Genomic DNA, 23,469 nt, shown 5'->3' on the forward strand with positions numbered 1-23,469 from the left:
TGTGTTTTGGGTCATTGTCATGCTGGAATACCCATCCACGACCCATTTTCAATGCCCTGGCTGAGGGAGGTTCTCACCCAAGATTTGACAGTACATGGCCCCGTCAAATGATGCGGTGAAGCTGTTCTGTCCCCTTAGCAGAAAAACACCCCCAAAGCATAATGTTTCCACCTCCATGTTTGACGGTGGAGATGGTGTTCTTGGGGTCATAGGCAGCATTCCTCCTCCTCCAAACATGGCGAGTTGAGTTGATGCCAAAGAGCTCCATTTTGGTCTCATCTGTCCACAACACTTTCACCAGTTGTCCTCTGAATCATTCAGATGTTCATTGGCAAACTTTAGACGGGCATGTATATGTATTCTTGAGCAGGGGGACCTTGCGGGCGCTGCAGGATTTCAGTCCTTCACGGCGTAGTGTGTTCCCAATTGTTTTCTTGGTGACTATGGTCCCAGCTGCCTTGAGATCATTGACAAGATCCTCCCGTGTAGTTCTGGGCTGATTCCTCACCGTTCTCATGATCATTGCAACCCCACGAGGTGAGATCTTGCATGGAGCCCCAGGCCGAGGGATATTGACAGTTCTTTTGGGTTTCTTCCATTTGAGAATAATCACACCAAATGTTGTCACCTTCTCACCAAGCTGCTTGGCGATGGTCTTGTAGCCCATTCCAGCCTTGTGTAGGTCTACAATCTTGTCCCTGACATCCTTGGAGAGCTCTTTGGTCTTGGCCATGGTGGAGAGTTTGGAATCTGATTTATTGATTGCTTCTGTGGACAGGTGTCTTTTTTACAGGTAACAAGCTGCGGTTAGGAGTGTGCTCCTAATATCAGCTCGTTACCTGTATAAAAGACACCTGGGAGCCAGAAATCTTTCTGATTGAGAGGGGGTCAAATACTTATTTCCCTCATTAAAATGCAAATCAATTTATAACATTTTTGACATGCGTTTCTCTGGATATTTTTGTTGGTATTCTGTCTCTCACTGTTCAAATAAACCTACCATTAAAATTATAGACTGATCATTTCTTTATCAGTGGGCAAACGTACAAAATCAGCAGGGGATCAAATACTTTTCCCCCCCACTGTATAAACTGTACAGCACAAGTCTCAAAGAAGTCAAAGAAACGGGACATTATTGTGGCTGCAGCAGAAAATTTTTAGATTTTACATCTGAAGACTTGCAAGGGGTAATTGCACCGGAAGACCTCCTAGTTTCCCCTTGAGCCTGTGTAGGGATCTGATCTGTTTTATTTCTTTAATTTTAACCGAAAAGTTGTCTGATTTAGTTTATTTTTTGGTAGTTTCTTTGGTCCTTTTTTGGTAGTTCCGTTTTTTGGGGGAATCGTGTTTCCATCCCGCATAGTAGATGGCGGAAGGAAAAAGAAGAAGGAAAAAGACGAAGCAGCAGCTTTGCAAGTCACTTCTGATAAAGTGACATGTCTCAGCACACTGCTTATGAATTTGATGCCTGCATGGGAACTCCGGTATCAAATGTAATGCCTTGATCACACCTACAGTGCTTTTGTGCAAAATGGGAAGCAGCATCATCTGGATATACAGTACCAGTCAAAAGTTTGGACACACCTACTCATTTAAGGGTTTTTCTTTATTTTTACTATTGTAGAATAATAATGAAGACATCACAACTAGGAAAAAACACATATGGAATCATGTATTAACCAAAAAAGTGTTAAACAAATCAAATAAAAAATTATATTTGAGATTCTTCAAAGCAGCCACCCTTTGCCTTAATGACAGCTTTGCACACTCTTGGCATTCTCTCAACCAGCGTCACCTGGAATGCTTTTCCCACAGTCTTGAAAGAGTTCCCACACATGCTGAGCACTTGTTGGCTGCATTCCTTCACTCTGCGGTCCAATTGCTCTTCCATGCCGCCCCTAGGAGGGGTGCGTCATTTGAGTGGGTTGAGTCACTGACGTGATCTTCCTGTCTGGGTTGGCGCCCCCCCTTGGGTTGTGCCGTGGCGGAGATCTTTGTGGGCTATACTCGGCCTTGTGTCAGGATGGTAAGTTGGGGGTTTAAGATATCCCCCTAGTGGTGTGGGGGCTGTGCTTTGGCAAAGTGGGTGGGGTTATATCCTGCCTGTTTGGCCCTGTCCGGGGGTATCGTTGGACGGGGCCACAGTGTTTCCCGACCCCTCCTGTCTCAGCCTCCAGTATTTATGCTGCAGTAGTTTATGTGTCGAGGGGCTAGTGTCAGTCTGTTATATCTGGAGTATTTCTCCTGTCTTATCCGGTGTCCTGTGTGAATTTACGTATGCGCTCTCTAATTCTTTCTTTCTCTCTTCTGGAGGACCTGAGTCCTAGGACCATGCCTCAGGACTACCTGGCCTGATGACTCCTTGCAGTCCCCAGTCCACCTGGCCATGCTGCTGCTCCAGTTTCAACTGTTCTGCCTGCGGCTATGGAACCCTGACCTGTTCACCGGATGTGCTACATGTCCCAGACCTGCTGTTTTCAACTCTCTAGAGACAGCAGGAGCGGTAGAGATACTCTGAATGATCGGCTATGAAAAGCCAACTGACATTTACTCCTGAGGTGCTGACCTGTTACACCCTCGACAACCACTGTGATTATTATTATTTGACCCTGCTGGTCATCTATGAACATTTGAAAATCTTGGCCATGTTCTGTTATAATATCCATCCGGCACAGCCAGAAGAGGACTGGCCCCCCCTCCTAGGCTGGTTCCTCTCTAGGTTTCTTCCTAGGTTTTGGCCTTTCTAGGGAGTTTTTCCTAGCCACCGTGCTTCTACACCTGCATTGCTTGCTGTTTGGGGTTTTAGGCTGAGTTTCTGTACAGCACTTTGAGATATCAGCTGATGTAAGAAGGGCTTTATAAATAAATTTGATTTGAGAAAAGCCTCCCATTTATCTCTTGTGGCGGATGAATCAGAATTAGTTGGGTAACAGATAATTAAGATGTCTTATCTACATAATATGCTTATGTGATATACTTGTTATTAGAATGTATCCCTTTGGACTCTGGTGTTGGCAGTTGCACTTCTTCCCTCAGCTGGGGCTCAGTCACTTGGGGCACAGAGAGGGGAGAGGTCAGACTTGTCTTTTACATGTCTCTGGTGCTATGCAGAATATCAGAAAGGGAAGAGGACAGGATGGAACATTGTCTTCATATGTGAATGTGTGTTTACCTATTCTTAAACCATGTGAAGGGATGGCGTGATTAATGGGGAACCAATTACTTGTCTCCACAATGTCTGTGCGCAAGTCACTCCCTCCTTTGGCTTTGGGGGGGGGGGGGGGGGGTGTATGGCAGTGTCTGGAACCATTGTATGTCCCCTCTGATGTTGCACTTATCTTGGGATAGTGTATGACCTAGAGGCTCACTCCCCTCAGTGAGCTTGTCCAGGAGTAGGGTCAAGCAGGGGTTTTACTTGAGATGGGAGTATCTAGAGTTGACAATTGAGTTATGCCATTGGATGAGTTGGTGTTTTTGTTCTATACCGTATCAGGAAGAGACGGTTCCAGTTTGGAGTAGGAGGACCAGACACTGGTCTGTACAATGAAAACTGTTGACCCAGCAGATGCTGTCTGCTATGTATTATAGATACCTTTCATACAAATCTTAACCTTGTGACCATTCTATGTATCTGTTGTTCGTCATGTAGGTTGAGAGGGGTGTATCTTGGCTATAAAAGATCTTTGTACTTTTGTGTTGTCACTCTCAACGGTTCATTAGAAATAGGGAATCGTTGAAAGTCAATGCTATTGCAAAGCTCTTATTATTAAATATGTAGTTTAAGTATAACTCTTACTCGTGTGTGAAGTTTGTCTCTCTCCTCATTTGGTAATACAGAAATTAACCACCACACTCTAAATTCAGTTTTACCTTGTGCTCCATTAGCTGGAAACTTCATAATACGGAGTTCTCGGGGGATTGGACCTTACTCCAATGGTCAGACAAGGTGATAGAATTGAGGTCAAGTTTGGTATCTTTCTCCATAAGGTGTTGCAAGTCTCTGTAAGCCTTGTTCAAGTCCATTCCAGTATTCTATGTGGCTGACATTACATCTAGCAATGAGGTAGTGGTAATAATCCTTTGACCCTCTTCATTGGAATAGGAACATCTTGTAGCCTCTTGGGCGAACTCCATAGTATGAGTTGTAAAATGTACCCAAAACACAAAAAAATTACTTTGGAACTGCTTCCTCTAAGCACTACCCAAGTGCTATGATTAACTTGTAGAAAAAAAGAGGAGGAAGGGAAGCGCTGCTAAGGTACACAATAGTTTATTTTGGTAGGCAGAAGGTGCTCTTTAGTAAAAGGGGTCAATTTGTCATCAAAAAGAAAGGAGGACCAAGGCACTCTTCATATAATTAATTAAAATGCCTTTATTTGTATGGCATGTTCAATGGAAACAAAGTGTATCAACTCTGACGCATTTTGGCTGCATGGCCTTCGTCAGGGAGTACAAAGAAATGATAATACAATGTCCTCTTTTGAACAGCTTTTTCCAATCAGCCCTGATTTGAAGAGGGAGTGGTTACAGAATGTCGTTTCTCTTCGCTTATTTGAGCTGTTCTTGCCATAATATAGACTTTGTCTTTTAACAAATAAGGCTAACTTATGTATACCACCCCTACCTTGTCACAACACAACTGATTGGCTCAAATACATTAAGAATTAAAGAAATTCCACAATTTAACTTTTAACAACCTGTTAATTGAAATGCATTCCAGGTGAATACCTCATGAAGCTGGTTGAGAGAATGCCAAGAGTGTGCAAAGCTGTCATCAAGACAAAAATATGTTTTTATGGTTTAACTTCTATGGGCTACGTGGAACGCTAGCGTCCCACCTGCGGGACACAGCCAGTGAAATATCAGGGCGGCAAATTCAAAAACAACAAAATGTCATCATTCAACTTTCTCAAACATACAACTATTTTACACCATTTTAAAGATACACTTCTCCTTGATGTAACCACATTGTCCGATTTCAAAAAGGCTTTACAGCGAAAGCAACACATTAGATTATGTCAGGAGAGTACCCAGCCAGAAATAATCACACAGCCATTTTCAAAGCAAGCATATATGTCACAAAACCCAAACCACAGCTAAATGCAGCACTAACCTTTGATGATCTTCATCAGATGACACTCCTAGGACATTATGTTATACAATACATGCATGTTTTGTTCAATCAAGTTCATATTTATATCAAAAAACAGCTTTTTAAGCCTTAGAAAGTGTCACGTAACAGCACAGATGCTGTAATTTCGATAGAGATGCAACAGATGGACTACAAATTGTCAGACAGGCCACTTCCTGCCTGGAATCTTCTCAGGTTTTTGCCTGCCATATGAGTTCTGTTATACTCACAGACACCATTCAAACAGGTATAGAAACTTTAGAGTGTTTTCTATCCAAATCTACTAATTATATGCATATTCTAGTTTCTGGGCAAGAGTAGTAACCAGATTAAATCGGGTACGTTTTTTATCCGGCCGTGAAAATACTGCCCCCTATCCCAAACAGGTTAACACTTTTTTGGTTACTACATGATTCCATATGTGTTATTTCCATATTTGTTATTTTAGCATGTACATCTTGGTGGGGCAAACCCCTCAAAAAATGGGATGCATGCCAGCAAAGCCACTACATAACAAAACACTAAACAATACATTAATTGCACTATAACAGTGACAAACTGTTAGGGCCTACATAAAGCTGTCCCAACAGCAGAAACCCAACAACAGTCCCAACACCTTACCACTGCTTCACCTGGCTATCAGCGGAGCCTTGTCTGGCAGCGAAACAGTTCATTCAGCCTCATTTACTGCCTTTAAAAAAACATAGCTGATATGGCTGACTTGCTTAAACAAATGTGGTTGCTACTGACAATTGAGATGTACAAACTATGGCATAAGGGGACGATAAGTGGATAAGAGGCAATCCGTAATCTCGATTAAGACATTAATGAGCGAGCTAGGACAGACGTTGTGAATTTAACTATTTGTTCAGCACTTTTGAAATGTACAGCGAAAGAATTCAGGACATGGGCCGATCTTACAGTGTACTCCCTGTACACCAAGTCAGAACCATAGGATAAGTAAAGGGGGCATATAAGCAGACAATGAAAGCGCTTACAATATTCAATGATTACATTTCTCTAAAACAAGTTACAGGCTACATGTGCACCACCAAGTTAGAACAGTAGGCAAAATTAAGAGGTGAAAATAAACCAAATGATTAGGGTCAGGCACATTGAACACCATTTCGGTCTTTGTGTGTCAAAAAAGATACACGTGAAATAACACTATTTGACTTGTTATAGAAGATTTTAATTTGACTCGTCAAATAACACAATTCTATTATAGAATGGTGTGTGTGCTGAATTTGCACGTGCAAACCAAGCGCCACTACTACTATCAGTAGCACTGTCAAAGCTGTACAATCACACTGGCCACAAACGATGTGTTTACAATACAGCGTTGGTGAAAATAGACCAAATTATTAGGGTGAGGCACATGGGCTACTAACAGCTTACTACACAACATACACTTAGTATTACTTTCTTAGCTACAGTATACATATTTCCCTGGCATATTACATCATTTATGCAGCAGCATACAATACATTTTTGGACTCACCTTGCTCACTTAAACAGGAAGGTGGCATGGTGGTCCTGTGTTGGCAAATTGTGTCATCAAACTTTGTCATCAAAGTCTGGCATTCTCTGGATTTATGGTGGGAACTCGGGAAAAAACACACAGCCACTCCACTAAATAGCAGGCCAGTGATTGCTTTGCAATGCTTGCAGTTAGCCACTGATTACTTCCAAACCACTCACTGCTGAATTTGCGATTTCCAACTTGTTGTGTAATGGGTATGTCCAATGGACGATGAGCACTGATACGTTTTATCTATAAATTCTCTTCATTATTTCTCTTCATATGACAAGGATTAAAAAGGTTTTGCCAGTAGATTGTAGACTTGATTCATGATGATGAATGCTAGCTAAGATTTTGAAAGTATGATGTTGACATGATCAGTCCAATCAAAGCTACTGTACATATAACGGGATTTGATTTCATTTTATCTGTGTCCAATGACCTTGAGCCTTCTTGGAAGGGCACTTATAATATAACTCTATGGCAGGACTCAAAGGGCTGAAATTATCGGATGTCTGCTCTTACTAAGGACTTAAACTTGGCCTGTGAGGTAGTGTCCCCATGAGTGACAGAACACTGAGCCAATCAGGCGCAATGCTTCTATTTTCTGCTGGCTCGCCCCACCACCACAGAAAGCACTGAGCTAGGCTGAAACACCTGCATTTTGGAGCTCCCTTACTCAAGAACACAAAAAAGAGACCATGTTTGTATGCGGCTTCATTAATTCAATGATATACTTTTTTTTTTACATAGTTTGCAAACTGATATATGCGACACATATTAATGCCAAAATAACATGCAAAAAAAAGTGCTCTGCCCTAATTGCCCTGAATGATGGGTTGCCACTGTTTATGTCATAGTTTTAATGTCGAAAATAGTAAAAAAAAAATATATATATATATAACTTGAATGAGTAGGTGTGTCCAAACTTTTGACTGGTACTGTATGTGCAACAAAAGTTCAGCATTCACCTTCTGCTCCTTGGCGGTTCTAGACCATTTCAACTGGGGGGGCCAAGCTGGGGCCAGTTGTACTGTTAGAGGGGCCAGTTACATTAGACGTTATTGTTGTCATATCGTTTTCTTCACTGCATTGTAGGCAAAAGACCATGGTCATAATCATTAGTGTTCCGCGATGCCACTGTCTAATAACGGATGTAAAAAAAAAAAAGAATGATAGCAAAAATTAGTTATGTCAAAATTATTTCGTACTCCACATTTAGGGGGTCTACAAGGGGGTCCAAAATTGTTGTCACAGGGGCACTGCCCCCCCCTGCCCTCCCAGAACCGCCCCTGCTTCTGCTACCCTTTATGTCAAGCCATCTGCGCATACAGTTTGATGCATATACCACACCGACAGGGTCATTTCATTTTGGTACACCAGTATTACATTAATTTCCAATGAAACACTGCGTTTGCCTTGCAGAGGCAGTTGCAGTGCATATGTTGGATTTATCGAACGTATGCGTCAAACTGTATAAGTAGACAGCTTGAAGGTGAATGTTGAACTTTTGTTGCATACATAACCAGATGATGCTGCATAATATTTCGCGCAAAACACTGTCGGTGTGATCGAGTTGTGACTGCTGCCCCTCGAGTCTGCACATCCCAGGCAGGTTGTTGGAGCAGGTGGGTTTATTGATATATCTTTACAAGGAGTGATGCTGTTTGCAGTCATATATTACAAAGTAGTAATTTGTCATGTTTATTTCGTTTTTTAATCGGTATTCCTGCATTTCCAATTACTATCAGTGCTCAGAAAATATAAGGATATACTTGGGAAGTTATCTGTCCGGTTTGGACAGCGATATTCCTTTGCGCAGCTTGTAATTATTATTGACCGGACCCGCTTCACCTGTCATAGGCTACAGACAGCTCATATAGCCAACCCTGCCTTATTATTCTACTTTTTAAATGTTTTATGTAGAACCGTTTTTCCTTAAGGTTTATTCATCAAATCAAAGCCAGTTAATGTTATATCCACTGTGCGTGATTTACGAGGATCTGCACGCGTTTTCTTTCAACTTTGTTTGCCAGTGACATTAACCATATTTATTGTTACAGTAGTAACCTATGCGGCAGGCCTAAATGTTCGTGCGGCTACAATTTTATGCAATTTATTTGTAAGGTCAGTATGATGTAAGGGCCAGATTGGGGACGGGAGATTAGGAAAGTGCAGGGTAAATCAGCTGCCTGGCAGTCTGTTCACCGCGTTCCACACAAACAAATAGCGTCTGTGTTTAGGATGTTCTCACTGGAGGTCACATAGAAGGGTTTTTTTCTGCTGCTGGACATGTGGGATCAGAATCCAATATTTGGTCTATTTGACTAATTTACTTTTCAACAAATGCTCCATCTCTCTCTTTCCCCCTTTGTCTCTCTCCAGTTTCTTCTTTCTGTGATGTCTACTGCATTGTGTTTCCTTTACTGCTCCAGGCCAGGTAACAAGAGACACCTCTAAATCTAATTTCCCTGAAGCTTCCAATGTTAGTGAATTGTGGACTTGCATTGCATCCTTATGACAGTCTGCCTTAATTTGGGGGTGATGGATACCTGTGTCACTGTCCTCTCTCTTTTTTAGGTGCCTTTGGAGTCAACAGCCCTGCCTTGGTTCGACACTTCAGCCTCAGTATACAGAGAGGGATGTACAGTAAGTAACACAAATGTTGATATTTAGTAGCAATAACACAATTGATTGTGCTTCCGATTTAAGGCAGCCCCCCGCAACTCTGATTCAGAGGGGTTGGGTTAAATGTGGAACACACATTTAAGTTGTGCAACTGACTAGGCATCCCCCTTTCCCTTCCCTTTCCTTTCACATGATCTGCCTCTCTTCTCTCTCTCTCTTTCTCTGTCTGTCTGTGTAGAGTATGTGAATGCCAAAGAGCTGCCCCTTGATATGAGGTCAATCACAGACCGAGCTGCTCAGACTCTCCTGTGGACCGAGCTCTTCAGAGGTGACACACACACACACACACACACACACACACACACACACACACACCATAGGCCTAAATAACATAATTTTTTTGTATTTTATTTTACAATTTGTGGCATTTTTTTTTATTTACAACAAAAAAAACAATCATACATAGACAAAAACGATAAACAACTTAACGTTTACATACATTTCCACGAACGTTAATGACATCACACATGCTCACACCCACATGTTCCCACCATATCCATCCCCAATGTTGTTTCTAATACTTGTAAGACTGCCCCATGACTTAAAATTGTGTTATGTGGTTTCTGTCTGTAGCCAGATTTTTTTCAATATTTAAATAATAAAGCATTTGCTTCTTCCATTATCTTAACAGTGGAGTATAATTATTTAAGTAATAGCTTCTTCAATATAAGTGAGGAAAATAATATTGTACAACCCATTGGGTATCTCACTGCACCACCATATGCCATGTCTTGAAGTATGCCAATAAACAGATTAAAAGTAAATTTACATTGTAAAACTGACAGCCAGCTTTCTAACTCTTCCCATAACGTTTGGACTTCATACCACTCCCAGAAGGCATTAATTAGTTTTACACTTAACACATGACTCTGCTGTTGTGCTGTAACATTTGTCAATTTTGTCTCTTGTTTAATAAATTCTAGAACATTCCTTTACCTGTCTTCCCACACTCCTCCAGGTTTGGGGATGACTATGAGTTACCTTTTTTTTTCGCGACTACCCGTTTCGCGACTACCCGTCAACTACCTGTTTGAGAAGGGTCCCGTCTCCTCGTTTCTGTGGTAAACACACTTTGCGCCGGTACCCCAACGGAGAGGAGCGTTGTATCACCTGCAAGCTGTGTAAGGCTGTCTGCCCTGCCCAGGTGACCCTATACACACCTATTGTACCCTATACACACACGGGCACTGGCAATGCACTACACTGCCCTCAATGCCCTGGTCACTATACACACTGGTACTACAAACTACTGTATATAGGCCTATATATCAGTAATACTTGATTCCACTGGATATCATAAGGTGAATGCACCAATTTGTAAGTCGCTCTGGATAAGAGCGTCTGCTAAATGACGTAAATGTAAATGTAAAAATTGTATGTACCTGCAGTCCACAACATTACCCAGGGTATAGGTAACTTCATATACTTTACTATGGAATTCTACCCCAACCAGGTAACCCCTATAAAGCCCAGGTAAGTCCCCCCCAGGTAATATCCTACCCTCCTGCACAGCTCAATAGAGCCCCATAGAGTTCACATGGTTTACATTCCCTCCTCCTGCTCATTAAGTCCTCTCTCTGCTGCCCCTTGTGTCTGCCACAGGCCATTACCATTGAGGCTGAGACGCGTGCAGACGGCAGCAGGAGGACCACTCGCGACGACATCGACATGACCAAGTGCATCTACTGTGGCTTCTGCCAGGAGGCCTGCCCTGTTGATGCTATTGTGGAGGTAAACAGCTGACAACCCATCTCTTTCTTTCTTTTTCAATTCAATGGACTTTATTGGCATGGGAAACATGTTTACATAAAGTTAAATTGCAAAAAGGAGAATAAACAAACATAAATCTGGGTTGTATTTACAATGGTGTTTGTTCTTCACTAGTTGCCCATTTCTTGTGGCAATAAGTCACAAATCTTGCTGCTGTGATGGCACACTGTGGTATTTCACCTAATAGATATGGGAGTTTATCAAAATTGGATTTGTTTTCAAATTCTTTATGGGTCTCTGTAATCTGAGGGAAATATCACTCTCTCTCAGTTTGTCAAATTCTAGAACAGAAAATTCAGCAGACTATTCCAGAACTTCTGGAGTATTCTAGGGCTAAGGGTTTCTGGACGTATTTCTCTCTTTCATGTCCCTCAGGGTCCAAACTTTGAGTTTGCCACAGAGACCCATGAGGAGTTGCTGTACAACAAAGAGAAGCTACTGAACAATGGAGATCAGTGGGAGTCGGAGATTGCTGCCAACATACAGGCAGACTACCTCTATAGATAGACCATCGTACTGGCAAACCAACCTAACCACATATACTATGCATACTGTAAACACTAAGACAATCTAATGTCAATGAATATTACACAAACAAAGCCTTAGATCATACTTTTAACATGGAGAGCCAGTAGGCCTATTGTCAAAGGGAAAAAAACACACACAAGTGTAAAAGTGCACACAAAAATTGTACATTAATCATTATTTGATGACCGTGTATACCTCATGCACATTTTTTAAAGTTTAAAGTATTATAATTGTAGATGAAATTGTAGGTTATGTATTTGAATGAAGAAAATCATGTTTTGAAGGCCTCTTTTTGTGTATCTTTTCATCCACTTTTGGAAGAAGTTTAAAAGTGATATCTTGGTACTGTAGATACTGTAGCTTGATTTGCCCTAATGAAAAATGTATCAACCCCAACAAAAATTTCCATTAATTATAATCGACATACTAATATGCATTTCCTGTTGCTGTAGGATTATTTTTCTGTTCTAGCATACTGGCTCAAATTAAAATCCTACATCTGTACGTGTATGATATAATCGGGAGTTGTAACAAAAAGCATTGTATTGCTGGCCTTGATCACATGACATGGGCGGAAACTGACTCAATTCCACGCTGAATCTCCCGCGAACGCAGCCATTTACTCTTTTTCTCTTCGTTTCAACGCTGGTGAGTCTGAACATTTTTCCTAATGTGATGCTTGTCTAAATTCAATTTTTAATCATTGTGAATAAAAAATGGTTTAATCGGAGACACTAAAGTAGGTTGTTGGTGTACTTATACACTCAGTTTAGTAGTTATGTTGATAGTATGCGAAGTTATTAGACAATTTTATTGATTTCCAAAACCATGCTAGCGAACGTTAGCTACCATGTTAGCTTGCAGCTAACGTTAGCTTTGTGATAACAGTGGTTCTGTTGGCGAAATGCTAGCTAACTGGATTGCGATGCTTTCCTTCATTTGTTGTTTCTGCAATTGAAGCTAACTATTGTTATTGTCAATACAAATGACATTCGACCAGTTGTGTGCTTTGAGACGGAGTTAGTTTGTTAGACAACAAACGTTATTAGTCTTTTAGCTAAACGGGGGACAGATTTTAGCGCTGCACAGACATTGTTCCAGTCGAAACTAGAAAAGTGCGGCAGCCTCAGTCTGCTGAATCAATGGCGTACTCATCAAATGCTAACTGTTAGCTAGCCATTCTCTGCGTTGAGGATGCATGCTGTGCTAGATACAAATAAAACTGTTATTTAGAAGGCGTATATTCCTGCATTTAGGTTGTAATACTAATGATTGTTTACACGTTTAAATGTCGTGTTGTCAGATGTCTGAAAATATGCAATGTATTTAGAAGAAGTTTATAGAATTAAAACCGCCCAAAAACAAGCGTTAGCTTGCGAGGTTACTTGTTGGTTAGCTAGTTCCTGGGCGCGTGCTGCACTCTCGATATGTCGAAAGTTAGTTTGTTGTAGTTTAGCGAGCCCATCAGAAAATAGTTGGCAAACCAGTTAACTCTGTAGATAGTTAACCTGTGTAGATGGGTCATGTAACTAGTTAACATAACCATTCCGGCGCCTTGTCCTGTTCTTAGGAGAACATCAAAATCCACGACACATTTAACAATGGCAGAAGGCGAGCCACAGGTCCAGTTCAAGGTGAGGGCTATTACTTATCTCAGACGTCAACGATTTTAGAGCATGAAACAGGATTATATGTTTGGTTTGGTCATGAGTAGTTAGCTGCTGTTTTCACCTATGTTTCAACTTCTATCCCACTTCCACTCTCAGCTTGTGTTGGTTGGAGATGGAGGAACTGGAAAGACCACTTTCGTCAAAAGACATTTGACGGGAGAGTTTGAGAAGAAATATGTTGGTAAGTCACTCCCATCGGCATGTAATTACTTAAACAACAACACAGTTTATAGTGAGAACACAGCCACATGGGCCTGTAGCTCAGTTGGTAGAGCATGGTGTTTGCAACACCAGGGTTGTGGGTTCGATTCCCACGGGGGGCCAGCACAGAAAAAAAAAAAAAAAAATGTATGAAATGTATGCATTCACTACTGTAAGTCGCTCTGGATAAGAGCGTCTGCTAAATGACTAAAATGTAAAAAATGGGTGATAAATGGGTGTTAGGCCTCTGCACAAAGCCTGTAATAGTAGAATGCTTAATCAGAGTTTTAGTCATTGGGAGGGGGCCATGTTGGCACATTCAACTGTCAGAATGCAAAGGCCACCAATATGAGAGGATGCATGGAGGCACCAGATGGCAATGTACAACAAGGGTGTGACACTGAATGAAACAAACTGCCACCATTCTAGCATCTTCTAATCTCTCCAGTGTTACTAAACTGTCTTTCTCCTCTCACCATTTCTCCTTCTCACCCCACCTTTCTCTCCTTTATTTCTTGCTATCTCTCCCCTCATTTCTCCTGTTGGGTTTCCCCTCTATTCTCCCCTTTCCTTCCTTCTAGCCACTCTGGGAGTGGAGGTGCACCCGCTGGTCTTCCACACTAACAGAGGGGCCATCAAATACAACGTGTGGGACACTGCCGGGCAGGAGAAGTTTGGAGGGCTCCGAGACGGCTACTACATCCAAGGTATGCTATAAAACTGTACTTATTAGCTTATCCTATAGTTTTTCATGACCAGGAGGAAGAACTCTAACTCTAGTTACTAAAAATAACTCCCTGCTCTACAAAAATACTTGCACACAGAGCTTTGTGTGGAAAGTCACTGGCCAGTTCTTAAAACCAGGAACTAATGAATGACAATAGCTATTCTAACAATTAGTAACCACTAGAGATCGACCGATTATTGGAGGAACAAAAAAAGACGATACCCGATTAATCAGTCTTTTTAAATTGTATTTAATTTTTATATGTATGTATGTGTGTGTGTGTGTGTGTATATATATATATATATATATGTATGTGTGTGTATAATAATGACAATTACAACAATACTGAATGAACATTAAACACTTGTATTTTATTTAATCTAATACTTAAATAAAATCAATTTATTCTCAAATAATGAAACATGTTCAATTTGGTTAAAATAATGCAAAAACAGTGTTGGAGAAAAAAGTAAAAGTGCAATATGTGCTGTGTAAAAAAGCTAATGTTTAACTTCCTTGCTCAGAACATATGAAAGCTGGTGGTTCCTTTTTAACATGAGTCTTCAATATTCCCAGTTAAGAAGTTTTAGGTTGTAGTTGTTATAGGACTATTTCTCTCTATACCATTTGTATTTCATAGACCTTCATAGACTATTGGGTGTTCTTATAGGCACTTTAGTATTGCCAGCCTAATCTCTGGAGTTGATAGGCTTGAAGTCATAAACAGAGCTGTGCTTCAACCATTGCGAAGAGCTGCTGGCAAACGCAGTAAAGTGCTGTTTGAATGAATGCTAACGATCCTGCTGCTGCCTACCACCGCTCAGTCAGACTGCTCTATCAAATCAGACTTAATTATAATAAACACAGAAATATGAGCCGTACGTCATTAATATGGTCAAATCCGGAAACGTATAATAATAAAAAAAAAAAAAAAAAAAAAGTTTATTATTTTGGTGAAATACGGAACCGTTTCATATTTTATCAAACCGGTGGCAACCCTAAGTCTAAATATTGCTTTTACATTGCACAACATTCACTGTTATGTCATAATTATGAAAAATTCTGGCAAATTAATGACGGTCTTTGTTAGGAAGAAAGGGTATTCACAGAGTTCGCAACGAGCCAGGTGACACAAACTGCTGCATATACCCTGACTGCTTACACAACGCAAGAGAAGTGACACAATTTCAGGCACCGCATTGATTATATGCAACGCAGGACAAGCTAGTTAAACTAGTAATATCATCAACCATGTGTAGTTTGATTGTTTTTCATAAGATAAGTTTAATGCTAGCAAGCAACTTACCTTGGCTCCTCGCTGCCTGCACTCGCATAACAGGTGGTCAGCCTGCCATGCAGTCTCCTCGTGGACTGCAATATAATCGGCGTCCAAAAATGCTGATTACCGATTTGTTATGAAAACTTGAAATCGGCCATTTTAATTAATCGGTCGATCTCTAGTACATTTACATTTAAGGCATTTAGCAGACGCTCTTATCCAGAGCGACTTACAAATTGGTGCATTCACCTTATAATATCCAGTGGAACAACCACTTTACAATAGTGCATCTAAATCTTTTAAGGGGGGGTTAGAAGGATTACTTTATCCTATCCCAGGTATTCCTTAAAGAGGTGGGGTTTCAGGTGTCTCCGGAAGGTGGTGATTGACTCCGCTGTAGTAACCACTTCCCCCTCTAAGGATGCTGTGTTGAGTAGATTCATGTTGTGACTCTCCCTCTCTACATCCTCCTCTTGCTTTCTTTGACTCTTCACTCCATCTGTGCTTTTCTCTCCACTCTCCTACTTTGTACTCTCACTTTCCACTCTCCAGCCCAGTGTGCAATCATCATGTTTGACGTCACGTCTCGAGTCACCTACAAGAACGTACCCAACTGGCATCGTGACCTGGTGCGTGTCTGTGAGAACATTCCCATAGTCCTCTGCGGCAACAAGGTGGACATCAAAGACCGGAAAGTCAAAGCCAAGAGCATCGTATTCCATCGCAAGAAGAACCTCCAGGTAATTATTACACACTTTATTACAGTAGACTGTTCTTATGCCGTGTGTTTCTGTGCAAACTGAAAGACTAGCCCTGATGGAAATAATGGGTAAACAAGCAACATTTGTGACCTTGTGCACCACAGCAAGGTGATGATAATCGTCTCTTCTCATTCTCACCCCTTCTCTCTCAGTACTATGACATCTCTGCTAAGAGTAATTACAACTTTGAGAAGCCCTTCCTGTGGCTAGCACGGAAGCTGATTGGAGACCCCAACCTGGAGTTTGTGGCCATGCCCGCCCTCGCCCCCCCAGAGATCCTCATGGACCCCTCCCTCGCCGCGCAGTACGAGCACGACCTCAAAGTGAGTGGAACCATAGTGGCCCAGCACGGGTAGATGGACTGCATGGAGACCAGACTGTCAAATGTTATCAGATGAAATTGGCTAGATTACATATCAATGTCTTTAGTTATGTTGCTGATTGTAAATGGTGTATCGTCATAAGTTATTCACTTTCTCCGCCCTCCAGGTTGCATCAGAAACAGCGCTCCCAGATGAAGACGATGACCTTTAACCTGTTACCTATGACCCCCCACCCCCGCGTGGCAGGAAGTTGTCTGAGTTTGGCCCCTTTACTGTAAAATCCCGTTGCAGATTTATTTTTTAACTCTATTTTTTTGTTTTGCTTGTGTTTTAAAACGGAAAGAAATACAAACATGGTGAAGTCGTGTGGTTCTCTAGTTTCACTGTAAGACACACCGCCCTAGTGTTGGCATGGCAATGTTACTCACCACCAAGCACCACCCTCTGCCCTTCCCCGGCACACACGCTGGGCTAAGGCCAACTGACCGGAAGCACTTGGGGTGGGGGGAATAAACTTTGAATAAAAACGTTCTCAATATAACATGCAGTTCTGATTCATTGTTTTGCTAAATGTTTTAACGTGTGGCTAGGGGTAGACGTTAAGCACGGTAGATGCAAATCTTAAGTAGCTGATAACAGGCCAGGGTTGGGGTCAATACTATTTAAAATCAGTGAGTAAATTACTGCAGGTTCCTTCATTAATGACTTACCAATTAGACTGAAGAATTAAGTGATTTGATTCAAGACCAGTCTAAATCCTGTTCTTTCATGGGGACCCCCTCATGTTGGCAAAATGTTTATTTCCCTGGTCTTGTCTTAATCTTCCGGTGAATGATAATAGCAAGGACTAGTAATCAACATTTTAAAATGAATATACATTTGTCATTATTTTGACATCCTCACGTAATTGGGAGAAGTGTAAACAGCCTATTAGCTACAAAGGTAACGCAAAACTAGGGCTGTGAAGAGTACGGAATTATGGGTAACGACATTGTCATGCAAATAACCATTTGTCATAATTGTCTTTTTTTTTACATTGTGCGCCTGTAATGCATCTTGGAAAGACCGCCTAATGAATACAACTACCACATAACTAATTAATACAGTGCATTCTGAAAGTATTCAGACCCCTTGACTATTAGGATTTTGTTACAGCCAAATTCTAAAATGGATAAAAGTTTTCCACTCAATCTAGAGAACACCCCATAATGACAAAACAAAAACAGGTTTTTAGAAATGTTAAATGTATGTCACATTTAAGTATTCAGACCCTTTACTCAGTAATTTGATGAATCGGCTATTACAGCCTCTGGTCTTGGGTATGACGCTACAATCTCGGCACACCTGTATTTGGGGGGTATATCCCATTCTCTGCAGGTCCTCTCAAGCTCTGTCAGGTTGGAGGGGGAGTGTTGCTGCACAGCTATTTTCAGGTCTCCAGAGATGTTCGATCGGGTTCAAGTCCGGGCTCTGGCTGGGTCACTCAAGGACACTTGTTCCGAAGCCACTCCTGCGTTGTCTTGGCTGTGTGCTTAGGGTTGTTATCCTGTTGGAAGGTGAACCTTCGCCCCAGTCTGAGGTCCTGAGCGCTCTGGAGCCGGTTTTCATCAAGGATCTTTCTACTTTGCTCTTTTCATCTTTCCCTTGATCCTGAGTAGTCTCCCAGTCTCTGCTGCTGAAAACAAAACCCACAGCATGATGCTGCCACCATGAGAATGAACACTCACAGCTGCCCATGTCCCTTAATGTTGTGGTTGTTACTGACAAGGAGCACATGGCTGAGCTCTAATCACCATTTCATTGTCAGGATTCCTATTTGACTGCCATGCCTCCTTGCTGATCCAACATTTCCCCATCTCCCAAGTCTTCTAATACGACTATCCCCGATGCTCCTCCCTCTTTTTCCCCTACACTCTACAAAGGTTCTCCCTGCAGGTGGTTACTGAGTCCAAGGTGCTAAAGGAGCTCAAACTTGAGACCAAGTTTAGATTGGTTTAGATCCTTTATTCTTTAAGGTTGCTGCCCCTCATTGCCAGGCCTGTCTCCTCTCTGGGGAGGTTCCCATTGCTTGAAAGGCAGCCTCAGTGCGTCCTTTAATTAAAGGGGGAGATCAAGCTGATCCTAACTGTTATAGGCCAATTTCTATTTTGCCCTGTTTATCAAAAGTGTTGGAAAACGTGTCAATAATCAACTGACTTTCTTGATGTCTATAGTATTCTCTCGGGTATGTAATCTGGTTTCCGCTCAGGTTATAGATGTGTCACTGCAACCTTAAAAGGTGCTTAATTATGTCACCATTGCCCTTGATTCTAAGCAATGTTGTGCTGCAATTATTTGTCTTGGCAAAAGCTTTTGATACGGAAGAACATTCTATTCTTGTGAGCCGGCTAAGGAGTATTGGTGGGGTCTTTGGCTGAGGGGTCTTTGGCCTGGTTTGATAACTACCTCAAAGTGTGCAGTTTATAAAGTCAGAACATCTGCTGTCTCAGCCACTGCCTGTCACCAACGGAGTAACCCAAGGCTCAATCCTAGGCCCACGCTCCTCTCAATTTACATCAACATAGCTCAAGCAGTAGGAAGCTCTCTCATCCATTTATATGCAGATGAAACAGTACTCAGCTGGCCCCTCCCCAGATTGTGTGTTAAATGCTCTACAACAAAGCTTTCTTAGTGTCCAACAAGCTTTCTCTGCCCTTAACCTTGTTCTGAACACCTCCAAAACAAAGGTGATGTAGTTTGGTAAGAAGAATGCCCCCTCTCCCCACCAGTGTGATTACTACCTCTGAGGGTTTAGAGCTTGAGGTAGTCACCTCATACAAGTACTTGGGAGTATGGCTAGACGGTACACTGTCCTTCTCTCAGCACATATCAAAGTTGCAGGTTAAGGTTCAATCATGACTTGGCTTCCTCTATCGTAATCGCTCCTCTTTCACCACAGCTGCCAAACTAACCCTGATTCAGGTGACCATCCTACCCATGCTAGATTACGGAGACTTAATTTATAGATCGGCAGGTAAGGGTGCTCTCCTAGCGGCTAGATGTTCTTTACCATTCGACCATCAGATTTGCCACCAATGCTCCTGATAGGACACATCACTGCACTCTATACTCCTCTGTAAACTGGTCATCTCTGTATACATGTCGCAAGACCCACTGGTTGATGCTTATTTATTAAGCCCTCTTAGGCCTTAAACCCTCTTAGGCCTTACTCCCCTCTATCTGAGATACCTACTGCAGCCCTCATCCTCCACATACAACACCCGTTCTGCCAGTCACATTCTGTTGAAGGTCCCCAAAGCACAACCATCCCTGGGTCGCCTCTCTTTTCAGTTTGCTGCAGCTAGCGACTGGAACGAGCTGCAAAAAACACTCAAACGGGATCGTTTTATCTTCATTCAAAGACACAATCATTGATACTCTTACTGACAGTTGTGGCTGCTTCGTTTAATGTATTGTTGTCTCTACCTTCTTGCCCTTTGTGCTGTTGTCTGTGCCCAATAATGTTTGTACCATGTTTTGTGCTGCTAGCGTGTTGTGTTGCTGCCATGCTATGTTGTCGTCTTAGGTCTCTCTTTATGTAGTGTTATGGTGTCTTGTCGTGATGTGTGTTTTGTCCTATATTTTTAATTCTAGCCCCCATCCCCGCAGGAGGCCTTTTGCCTTCTGGTAGGCTGTCATTGTAAATAAGAATTTATTCTTAACTGACTTGCCTATTTAAATAAAAATGCTTCACATTAATGATGGTGCCAGTTTCCCCTGACGTGACGCTTGGCATTCAGGCCAAAGAGTTCAATCTTGGTTTCATCAGACCAGAAAATCTTATTTCTCATGGTCTGAGAGTCCTTTAGGCAAACTCCAAACGGGCTGTCATGTGCCTTTTACTGAGGAGTGGCTTCCATCTGGCCACTCTACCATAGAGGCCTGATTGGTGGAGTGCTGCAGAGATGGTTGTCCTTCTGGAAGGTTCTCCCATCTCCACAGAGGGACTATGGAGCTCTGTCAGAGTGACCATCGGGTTTTTGGTCACCTCCCTGACCAAGGCCCTTCTCCCCGATTGCTCAGTTTGGCCAGGCAGCCAGCTCTAGTGTCTTGGTGGTACCAAACTTCTTCCATTTAAGAATGGAGGCCACTGTGTTCTTGGGGACCTTCAATGCTGCAAACATTTTTTAGGTACACTTCCCAGATCTGTGCCTCGACACAATCCTGTCTCGGAGCTCTATGGACAATTCCTTCGACCTCATTGCTTGGTTTTTGCTCTGACACGCACTGTCAACCGTGGGACCTTTATATAGACAGCTGTGTGCCTTTCCAAATTATGTCCAATCAACTGAATTTACCACAGGTGGACTCCAAGTTGTAGAAACATCTCAAAGATGATCAATGGAAACAGGATGCACCTGAGTTCAACTTCAAGTCTCAAATCACATTTTATTGGTCACATACACATATTTAGCAGATGTTATTGTGGATGTAGCGAAATGCTTGTGTTCCTAACTCCAACATTGCAGTTGTATCTAACAATTCACAACAGTAAACACAAATCTAAAGTAAAATAATGGAATTAAGAAATATATTAATATTAGGACGAGCAATGTCGGAATGGCAATGACTAAAATACAGTAGAATAGAATAGAGTATATATGACCAGTGATTTCATGTCTATGTATATTGGGCAGCACTCTAAGACAGGCCTGGGCAATTATTTTCCACGGAAGGCCACATTAGAATATATTTTTACAATCGCGGGCCAGAGTCATATTACAGGATTATACATCATGTGTATGACTGTGTTGACAGATATCTACTGTAAATCACATCCAGATATTCTATTTATTTTACTTTTTTAACATGCACAGAAATAAACCAAATCCATGTTCTCCTTTTGGTAGGTATTTTCATTATTAAATATGCAATGAACTACACAGGGAAAAGTACACTGTTCATTCAGCACCACGCACAGAACTATTGTTAACGGTATGCACAAAAACACGAGAGCTCAACATTACTATTTAAACTATTCAATCAGTGTGAGGAGTGAAGTCTCTGCTCATGCACGCCTCCAAATCAATCAAGTTTGCAGACGACACTACAGTGGTACGCTTGATTACCAACAACGACCAGACGGTGAGGGCCCTCGGAGTGTGATCTCAGGAAAATAACCTCACACAACAAAGGAGATGATCGCAGACTTCAGGAAACAGCAGAGGGAGCAGCCCCCTATCCACATCGACGGGACAGTAGTGGAGAAGGTGGAACGTTTTAAGTTCCTCGGCATGCACATCACGGACAAACTGAAATGGTCCACCCACACAGACGGCGTGGTGAAGAAGGCGCAACAGCAACATATTTTTACCTTGTCAGCTCGGGGATTCGATCTTCCAACCTTTTGGTTACTAGTCCAACACTCTAACCACTAGGCTACCTGCCGCCCCGAATGAATTAAATGGTGCTACTCAAATATGTGAGGACATATAGCAAATCCAGTTTGCAGAGGATGGCTGCATTGCAGACTCCTGGCAGGTCTTTCTTGAGACACCCTGTATGAGGTGCTAGTGCTACTACCAACACAGGCTTGAAGCTGTGTTGTCCCCACACAACTATATTAGGTTGCAGTTTGTCTCAAAGACCACCTGGTGTCAGCCTTGTTGCATCTCAGAGTAATCAACATATGTAACCATCCCCACAAGGCTCTGAGTGTGGATATATGAACAAAAATATAAATGCAACATGCAACAATTTCAAAGATGTTACTGAGTTACAGTCCATATAAGGAAATCAGTCAATTGAAATATATTCATTAGGCCCTAATCTTTGGCTTTCACAACTGGGGATACAGATATTAATCTGTTGGTCACAGAAATCTGATGCATGCTCCTACAGAAAGGTAGGGGCGTGCATCAGATAACCAGTCAGTATCTGGTGGGACCACCATTTGCCTCATGGAGCGTGACACATCACCTTCGCATAGAGTTGATCAGGCTGTTGATTGTGGCCTGTAGAATGTTGTCCCGCTCTTCTTCAATTGCTGTGTGAAGTTGCTGGATATTGGAACATGCTGTCGCACACATAGATCCAGAGCATTCCAAACATGCTCAAGGGTTGATATGTCTGGTGAGTATGCAGGCCATGGAAGTACTAAGACATTTTCAGCTTCCAAGAATTGTGTACAGATCCTGACCACATGGGGCTGTGCATTATCATGCTGAAAAATGAGCTGATGGCGACAGAAATGGCACAACAATGGGCCTCAGGATCTCTTCACGTTATCCCTGTGCATTCAAGTTGCCCATACCATAACCCCACTGCCACCAGGGGCACGCTCTTCGCAACGTTGACATCAGCAAACCATTCGCCCACTCAACGCAATACACGATGTCTGCCACCTGCATGGTACAGTTGATACCCGGCTTCATCTGTGAAGAGCACACTTCTCCAGCGTGCCAGTGGCCATCGAAGGTGAGTATTTGCCCACTGAAGTCAGTTTTGAGGCCGAACTGCAGTCAGGTTAATACCCTGGTGAGGACAACGAGCACACAGACGGTTTCTGACAGTTTGTGCCAAAATTCTTAGGTTGTGCAAACCCACCGATTCATCAGCTGTCTGGGTGACTCGTCTCAAACCATCCTGCAGGTGAAGAAGACGGATGTGGAGGGCCTGGGCTGGCGTGGTTATCAAGGTCTGTGGTTGTGAGGCCGGTTGGACGTACTGCCAAATTGGAGGCGGCTTATGATAGAGAAATTCAAATTAAATTCTCTGGCAACAGCTCTGGTGGACATTCTTGCAGTCAGCATGCTGATTGCAAACTTTCTCAAAACTTGAGACATATGTGGCATTGTGTTGTGTGACAACATTTTACAGTGGCCTTTTAT

General features: G+C 42.2%; 1 protein-coding gene and 1 pseudogene across 1 annotated transcript; both read left to right on the top strand.

The window, feature by feature from the left end:
• Window positions 1-9,053: 9,053 nt before the first annotated feature.
• LOC106604802 (NADH dehydrogenase [ubiquinone] iron-sulfur protein 8, mitochondrial-like) lies at window positions 9,054-11,960 on the top strand (annotated as a pseudogene).
• Window positions 11,961-12,182: 222 nt separating this feature from the next.
• ran (RAN, member RAS oncogene family) lies at window positions 12,183-17,141 on the top strand. Its single transcript, XM_014199563.2, has 7 exons — window positions 12,183-12,287; window positions 13,210-13,273; window positions 13,406-13,490; window positions 14,092-14,217; window positions 16,069-16,256; window positions 16,430-16,600; window positions 16,767-17,141. The coding sequence occupies exons 2-7, from the start codon at window positions 13,241-13,243 to the stop codon at window positions 16,809-16,811; spliced, it is 648 nt and encodes a 215-aa protein (XP_014055038.1). The 5' UTR covers window positions 12,183-12,287; window positions 13,210-13,240; the 3' UTR covers window positions 16,812-17,141.
• The last annotated feature ends 6,328 nt before the right edge of the window (window positions 17,142-23,469 follow it).

Source organism: Salmo salar, chromosome ssa05 (genome assembly GCF_905237065.1).
Source record: "Salmo salar chromosome ssa05, Ssal_v3.1, whole genome shotgun sequence".
In the NCBI taxonomy this organism is placed as follows: Eukaryota; Metazoa; Chordata; class Actinopteri; order Salmoniformes; family Salmonidae; genus Salmo; species Salmo salar.